At 36.7% G+C, this 8,099-nt stretch overlaps 1 protein-coding gene across 1 annotated transcript; it reads left to right on the top strand.

Annotated features, from left to right (window-relative positions):
• Positions 1–431: 431 nt before the first annotated feature.
• LOC130908556 (probable G-protein coupled receptor 141) lies at positions 432–7,066 on the top strand. Its single transcript, XM_057824109.1, has 2 exons — positions 432–558; positions 2,741–7,066. Exon 2 carries the CDS (start codon positions 2,741–2,743, stop codon positions 3,695–3,697), a length of 957 nt encoding a protein of 318 aa, XP_057680092.1. The 5' UTR covers positions 432–558; the 3' UTR covers positions 3,698–7,066.
• Positions 7,067–8,099: the final 1,033 nt, after the last annotated feature.

An 8,099-nucleotide genomic window follows, 5' to 3' on the forward strand; every position in this document is an offset into this window, starting at 1 on the left:
TTGACTTCCTTTATTTGTTAAATATATTTTGAATTGACTGTCGTGAATGTACAAATAAAGAATGACAAACACACGCATATATTAATCATGCCAGGATGCCAAAATGAAGAGATGATGACATACTATACTGATTCATCCATTTATATTCTGAGCAGAAATGTGAGTAGTCTACTATTTTACATGTATTTTCATTCTCTCAGCTACTGTTGATACAACAAAATAAAATTCACTGATTTAGAGAATACAGAACTCTACTTAGATGGTTCTACTTTGCCTTGCATTTACTGTTGGAGTACATGTGACTTTCTGCCCTGCTGCGAGGAGGAGGAAGCTGGCGGTTTTTGTGGTTGGATTGCATCGATAGTACTTAGACATACAGACGGGACAGACATGCGACTCACCCTCACCACCAAAGAGAAAAAAATCGTGCTCTACCGAACAAGGAGTTGATCAATTACAGAATCATTTCTCGGTTGAAGCAGGCGATCACTCGTATCTGAGCAGCGGAGGAAACAAACACGGACACCTCATGTGCTTTCATTCTTGACGAACCAAAAGGTATCATTTTTTAACTCTACTCACACGTAAGAAAAAATGCATTTGGGAACACAAACTAAATAGACGGGATGCTAATTCAGTGAAACTAAACAAATTTAATTGGTACTCTTGAGTTTTTTGTTTTTTTTTCTCTCTAATTTCAGATTCAAATCATGAACTGCTGGATTGTATAAAGTACACAGTAAAAGACATTACCGTATAGATTAATCATTTGCAATAGCTAGTTCAGTAAGTACGGTAATTATTAGGGTTGTTCCGATCATGTTTTTTTTGCTCCCGATCGTTTTAGTTTGAGTATCTGCCGATCCCGATATTTCCCGATCCGATTGCTTTTTTTTTTCCCGATTCAATTCCAATCATTCCCGATAATTTTTCCCGATCATATACATTTTGGCAATGCATTAAGAAAAAAATGAATAAAACTTGGACGAATATATACATTCAACATACAAGTAAGTACTGTATTTGTTTATTATGACAATAAATCCTCAAGATGGCATTTACATTATTAACATTCTTTCTGTGAGAGGGATCCACTGATAGAAAGACTTGTAATTCTTAAATGACAAATGACTTTGTATATTGTGACTAAATATTGCCATCTATTGGGTAAGGTTGTTCTGATCATGATTTTTTTGCTCCCGATATTTATTTATTTTTGCTCCCGATTCAATTCCAATCATTCCCGATAATTTTTCCCGATCATTTACATTTTGGCAATGCATAAGAAAAAAATGAATAAAACTCGGACGAATATATACGTTCAACAAACAGTACGTAAGTACTGTATTTGTTTATTATGACAATAAATCCTCAAGATGGCATTTACATTATTAACATTATTTCTGTGAGAGGGATCCCCGAATAGAAAGACTTGTAATTCTTAAGGGACAAATGACTTTGTATATTGTGACTAAATATTGCCATCTGTTGGGTAAGGTTGTTCTGATCATATTTTCTTGCTCCCGATATTATTTTTTTTGCCCCCGATTCAATTCCAATCATTCCCAATAATTTTTCCCGATCATATACTACATTTTGGCAATGCATTAAGAAAAAAAATAAAACTCGGACGAATATATACATTCAACATACAGTACATAAGTACTGTATTTGTTTATTATGATAATAAATCCTCAAGATGGCATTTACATTATTAACATTCTTACTGTGAGAGGGATCCACAAATAGAAAGACTTGTGATTCTTAAAGGACAAATGTGACTTTTTATATTGTGACTAAATATTGCCATCTATTGGGTAGGGTTGTTCCGATCATGTTTTCTTGCTCCCGATCCGATCCCGATCGTTTTAGTTTGAGTATCTGCCGATCCCGATATTTTATTTATTTTTTTGCTCCCGATTCAATTCCAATCATTCCCGATAATTTTTCCCGATCATATACATTTTGGCAATGCATTAAGAAAAAAATGAATAAAACTCGGACGAATATATACATTCAACATACAGTACATAAGTACTGTATTTGTTTATTATGACAATAAATCCTCAAGATGGCATTTACATTATTAACATTCTTTCTGTGAGGGGGATCCACTGATATAACGACTTGTAATTCTTAAAGGATAAATGTGACTTTGTATATTGTGACTAAATATTGCCATCTAGTGTATTTGTTGAGCTTTCAGTAAATGATACTGTAGCCATTTAACTTCTGCCCAAATGCATGATGGAAAGTGCTACCATGACTGTGCGTAGTGGCACCAATTGATATATCTTCTCTGCGTTGGGAAATAACATTGGGTCTTAAAAAAAAGCTCAACTACTACCTTTCTTCTCCACGTTGCTTCCCACCATATTTCTAATTGTTGAGAGAGGGATTGTAAGGCTTTAGCCAATTAAAACAGGGTTCCAAAGACAGCTAAAATTCACTCCACTCATTTTACACTGCCATTTAGCTCTATATATAGGTAGAACGGTGCCATTATAGATTGAACGCGACAATGCGTGAGAGGGTCGTGCAACAAATGTGTTGCTAATAATATCTTCATTTGTTTTGCTTGCAATGAAAAAATACAAAAGAGCATGAAAAATAAATCATCGTAAATCAGCTGCCTTAAATCAGTAAACTTCACGCAGGTGACAAAGGCCTATGCCGAAATATACTGTTATGCTAGTTCCCCATGTTCAGTACTTAACATCTTTCTTCCATCATTTCTCAGATGACCTCAACACCAATGAACACCACTTCATCAGCTGTCACACTGACCACACCAATGAACACCACTTCATCAGCCGTCGCACTGACCACATCCGCCCAAAATAAAAGCACGGGAAACCGGGAAGATGACGAGTACCATACTCTCCTAGCTGTCATCTACACGACGGTTCTGCTCATCGGCACCACTAGCCTGAGTATCACCATCCACTTCATGAAGTCGAGGACATTTTCCACCACCTCCGTTGCTGTTGTCAACCTCATATTCGCGCACTTTCTGTTCCTTCTCACCGTGCCCTTTAGGATCTATTATCACGTGGCTCAGGAGTGGAGCCTTAACTTGAGCTGGTGCAAAGTGGTCAGCAGCATGGTCCACATCCACATGTACATATCTTTTGGCATCTACATAGTCATCCTCGTCACACGCCTCATGGTGTTTTACCGCGATTCTGAGCAGCTGCCGTCTTCGCGCAGGATTTACGCGCGCGTTGCCAGCGTGATGTTATGGATGATCGTGCTCATGATCGTCACCTACATCATCTACTTTCACTACGGCAAGTCCAGCAATGACACCAGTTTGCAGTGTTTCAGATTTGGAAGAGAAATAGAATCTCCTGCCCCCAGGGTGATAAACTACATCATCAGTACTTTGTTCATAATAGTGGCCGTTTCGCTGACCGGTCTCCAAGCCTACGTCCTGTGCCTTCTATACAGGAAGCATCATCAGTGTTGCACGTCACAACAGGACTTCGGGGCTCAACAGAAAAGTCTTACCTTCGCCCTCGTCATGGTTGTGTGTTTCATCCCGTACCACATATTCCGACTGTATTACTTGGAACACCGTGAGCTGGAGAATCTCAATGAGGTTTTTCTGAGCTTAACCACCTTTAACTGCTTGGACATGCTCGTTCTCTTCAGAAGAAGGGCGTGCTTAGTGTGCCTCCCGGGAAAGTCTATTTAATCAACATGTCTGCAGATTCTTGTAATTTTGCATCATGAGAAATCTTACACAACGACAAATTTAGTTAAATAAGACAATCAGTTGCTCTTTTACTTGTGTCCAAGCTTAAGTTTACCTGCTTAATTATTCTGTTTCTAATCAGAATCTATGGATCTGTGTAAAAAAATACAGTGGTATCTCTACTTACAATATTAATTGCTTCTGGAAGTAGTTTTGTTACCTGAACATTCTGTAAGTAGAGACGCGTTTTCCATGTAAATGCCTTAATCCAGGGGTCCCCAAACTTTTTCCTGTGAGGGCCACATAACTTTTTCCTTCTCTGATGAGGGGCCGGGGTCAGTTTGTAACAGAAAAAGTGTGACGATTGCAGGAGTGCCTAAATGTAAAGATTTATTGTTTTTCAGAAAGCCAAATCAAATAACCCCTTCTGGATTTTTTCCCGGAACAAAATAAAGTAATAATAATAATGATATAATATAATATAATTAGTAGGGTTGTTCCGATCATGTTTTTTTGCTCCCGATCCGATCATTTTAGTTTGAGTATCTGCCGATCCCGATATTTCCCGATCCGATTGCTTTTTTTTTGCTCCCGATTCAATTCCAATCCATTTACATTATTAACATTCTTTCTGTGAGAGGGATCCACGGATAGAAAGACTTGTAATTCTTAAAGGATAAATGTGACTTTGTATATTGTGACTAAATATTGCCATCTTGTGTGTTTGTTGAGCTTTCAGTAAATGATACTGTAGCCATTTAACTTCTGCCCAAATGCATGATGGGAAGTGCAACCATGACTGTGCGTCGTGGTACCAATTGATATATCTTCTCTGCGTTGGGAAATAACATAGGGTGTTAAGAAAACCCTTTCTTCTCCACATTGTTTCCCACGATTATTCTAATCATTGGGAGAGTGATTGTAAGGCTTTAGCCATTTAAAAGAAGGCTGCCAAAATTCTCTTTACTCATTTTACGCTGCCTTTTAGCTCCATATACTGTATGGGTAAAATGGCACCATTATAGATTGAACGCGACAATGCGTGAGTGGGTCGTGCAGCGCATACGTTAATTGCGTTAAATATTGTGATAAATGTAATAAATATTAATTCTCGCTGTTAACGCGATACATTTGATAACCCTACCTTAAGCTTAAACTAAAGACTCTGGAAGAGTGTAACACATTATGTCTGTAACGTTAAATACATTTAGAAAACGATTTAATTAAAAAATATATATATATTAAAAAAAGGCATGTCCGATATTTTTTTGCCGATTCCGATACTTTGTAAATGACTTGATTGGACATCTCTAATAATTAGGGCTTTCAAACGATTACAATTTTTAACCGAGTTAATTACAGCTTAAAAAATAATTAATCGTAATTAATCGCAATTCAAACCATCTATAAAATATGCCGTATTTTTCTGTAAATTATTGTTGGAATGGAAAGATAAGACACAAGATGGGTATATACATTCAACATACGGTACATAAGTACTGTATTTGTTTATTATAACAATAAATCAACAAGATGGCATTAACATTATAAACATTCTCTTAAAGCAATCCATGGATAGAAAGAATTGTAGTCCTTAAAAGATAAATGTTAGTACAAGTTATAGAATTTTTATATTAAAACTCCTCTTAATGTTTTCGTTTTGTTACAATTTGTAAAATTTTCAATCAAAAAATAAACTCGTAGCTCGCCATTGTTGATGTCAATAATTACACCATGCTCACTCATGGTACTAACCCATAAAATCAGTTGGACCCAAGCGCCAGCAGAGTAACAAGCGGACATTACACTGTACTGTCATTTTAGTCTGTTTGAGCGGGGCATGTGCGTTAATTGCGTAAAATATTTTAACGTGAATAATTTTAAAAAATAATTACCGCCCGTTAACGCGATAATTTTGACAGCCCTAAATATAATATACCGTATTGGCCCGAATAGAAGACGGCCCTGATTATAAGACTCGAGTATGAAAAAAAGACTTTTTGAACACCAAATTAATTTTTATACAGAAAATAATTACAGTACATCCGAAACATATGATTATAACAATATATCAGAGAAAAAGCATGTTATTTTGCCTCATTCAAATCTTAATAGCTGAACATTTAAATATGTAAACTAAAGTGCAATCACATTCGTAAATGAATGGCTTCTGGTTTTTGAAATAAAAACAACAAAATTACAATAACTGCATTAGCCATCAAAGTGAAGTCTAACTGTAGTCTTGAAACAAATCTGAATAAGGAAAAACATTGCAATAAAATAATGCAAACTGGTTAAACTAAAAAGAGTAGCTGAGATTTGTCATGACAGAACATCGCTTCAATGACATCTGGCGCCATCTAGCGTCGTGAATGGGTATAATGTCTAGACCGCAAATATAAGACGACCCCCACTTTTTCAGTCTTATTTCAATGCAAAAAAACACTGTCTTATATTCGGACCAATACGGTAATATAATGATAAATAATAACACTATTAATTAAATAGATTATAACTAAATAACCTTCTCTGGGTTCTTCACAGTTCCCGTAGAACACCTGTGGAGAGATCTGAAAATGGCAGTTCAGAGAAGGCACACTTCAAATCTCAGAGACCTAGAGCAGTTGGCCAAAGAAGAATGGTCTTACATTCCAGCAGAGCATTGTGAGAATCTCATTGATGGATTCCAGAAGGTGTTGTTGGCAGTGATTTAGTCTAAACGTTGTGCTACCAAGTATTAGTCTGAGGGTTCCAACAAAATTACGTTGTTGCTTCAACAGTTTATTGCAATAAAGTAAACACAAGGCTCAAATATACAGTGTGTGCAAGGTGTTTATTATAGAGTTGTTAGATTATTACACTTGTTTCTTCTGAAATGTGTTGAAATCTTGTTTCTGAGCATTCGCACAGTAACTTATGAAAAGGTTTTGTAAATGCTGAGTAACGTGCGAAGAGAAGTTAGTGAAGAAATGTCCGGCTGTATTCTCTTGCCTCATGTATTGTGAAGCACTGTCGGAGATGTTGCGGCACGCTTATGAGGACTTTGGTATCTCAGTATACAATTTTCTTTTGAGTTTTAAAAAATAAAACAAAAACAAAAAATTTAAGACCCTGTTGCTATACAGACTGAATTTTTGGAAATAGAGCCTGGGTGAGTGTAGGCAGCATCAAGTAATCTACAAAAAAGTTTTAAGTATTCAAAAAAATGTGCAAGTACTCCAATCTTTTCATCCGAATAATAACAGTTGGGAATATGAATTCGATCAGCGACCAGCTTCCCTCTCCCTTCTTCTATATTATCTGCTGTTTTACATATTTATATAGTTTTGGCCAAATATGGTCATGTTATAGGTTATAGTACAGTACAATAATAAGTTTGTATGGATAATATTGTGCTTGAAAATAAAATGAGACATTTTAAGCAGTTGCTTTTCACCTGAGTATTCTTTTCACCGAATACTTGTAGTTGAATACATTTTTGAATGAATACTTTTACTTGTTCGTAGTATTTTTAAGTATAGCAACTCTTCATCACTCACTAAATGTAACTTGTAGCATTAGCACAGCTTTCACGTTACAGGTTACTTTTTTTACCCCTAGTTGCTGGCGTTAAAATGGTCTTTTGGACGTCTGTGCAAGTTGATCCATTCTTCACATTTTTTCCTCTGAGGTTTTGGTTTCGGGAAAGGTATGAAGAAAACATCCTTCATGTGTCGTAATGTCTAGAGTCGTTTCTCCACGTTCCATAGCAACAGTGTTTGATCGGCATGTTCTTTTTTTGAAAGGTTACTGGGGAAAACAAGCAGAAATAACATGGTTTGTATGCGAGGGCGTGTCTATAATGCTTTACTTCCGCGTTACTATGGTGACGTCACGGTCTAAAAATAGCATTCGTGCGGTACGCTATTCGGACTTGCCAGCCATCTGAGGACAGACAACTAAGCTAAAACGCAAGCAGACATCATACTCGAAGACCGAGGGATTGCAAACGACGACTATCTGAAGTCTATAGTCGTCAGTTAGTAATTTCTAGAGACGTTTCTACAAGTTCCATAGCAGCAGTGTTTGATCGACATGTTCTTTTTTGAAACATTACCGGAGAAAACAAGCAGAAATAACATGGTTTGTATTCGAGGGCGTGTCTATAATGTCCCATGTTACGATGGCGATGTCACGGTCTAAAAATAGCATTCGTGCGGTAAGCTATTCAGACTTGCCAGCCATTTGAGGACACACAACTAGCTTAAAACGCAAGCAGACATCATACTCGAAGACCGAGGGATTGCAAACGACGAGTATCTGAAGTCTATACTTGTCAGTCAGTAATGTCTAGAGACGTTTCTACAAGTTCCATAGCAGCAGTGTTTGATCGACATGTTCTTTTTTGAAACATTACCGGAGA

Source organism: Corythoichthys intestinalis, chromosome 20 (genome assembly GCF_030265065.1).
Source record: "Corythoichthys intestinalis isolate RoL2023-P3 chromosome 20, ASM3026506v1, whole genome shotgun sequence".
NCBI lineage: Eukaryota > Metazoa > Chordata > Actinopteri > Syngnathiformes > Syngnathidae > Corythoichthys > Corythoichthys intestinalis.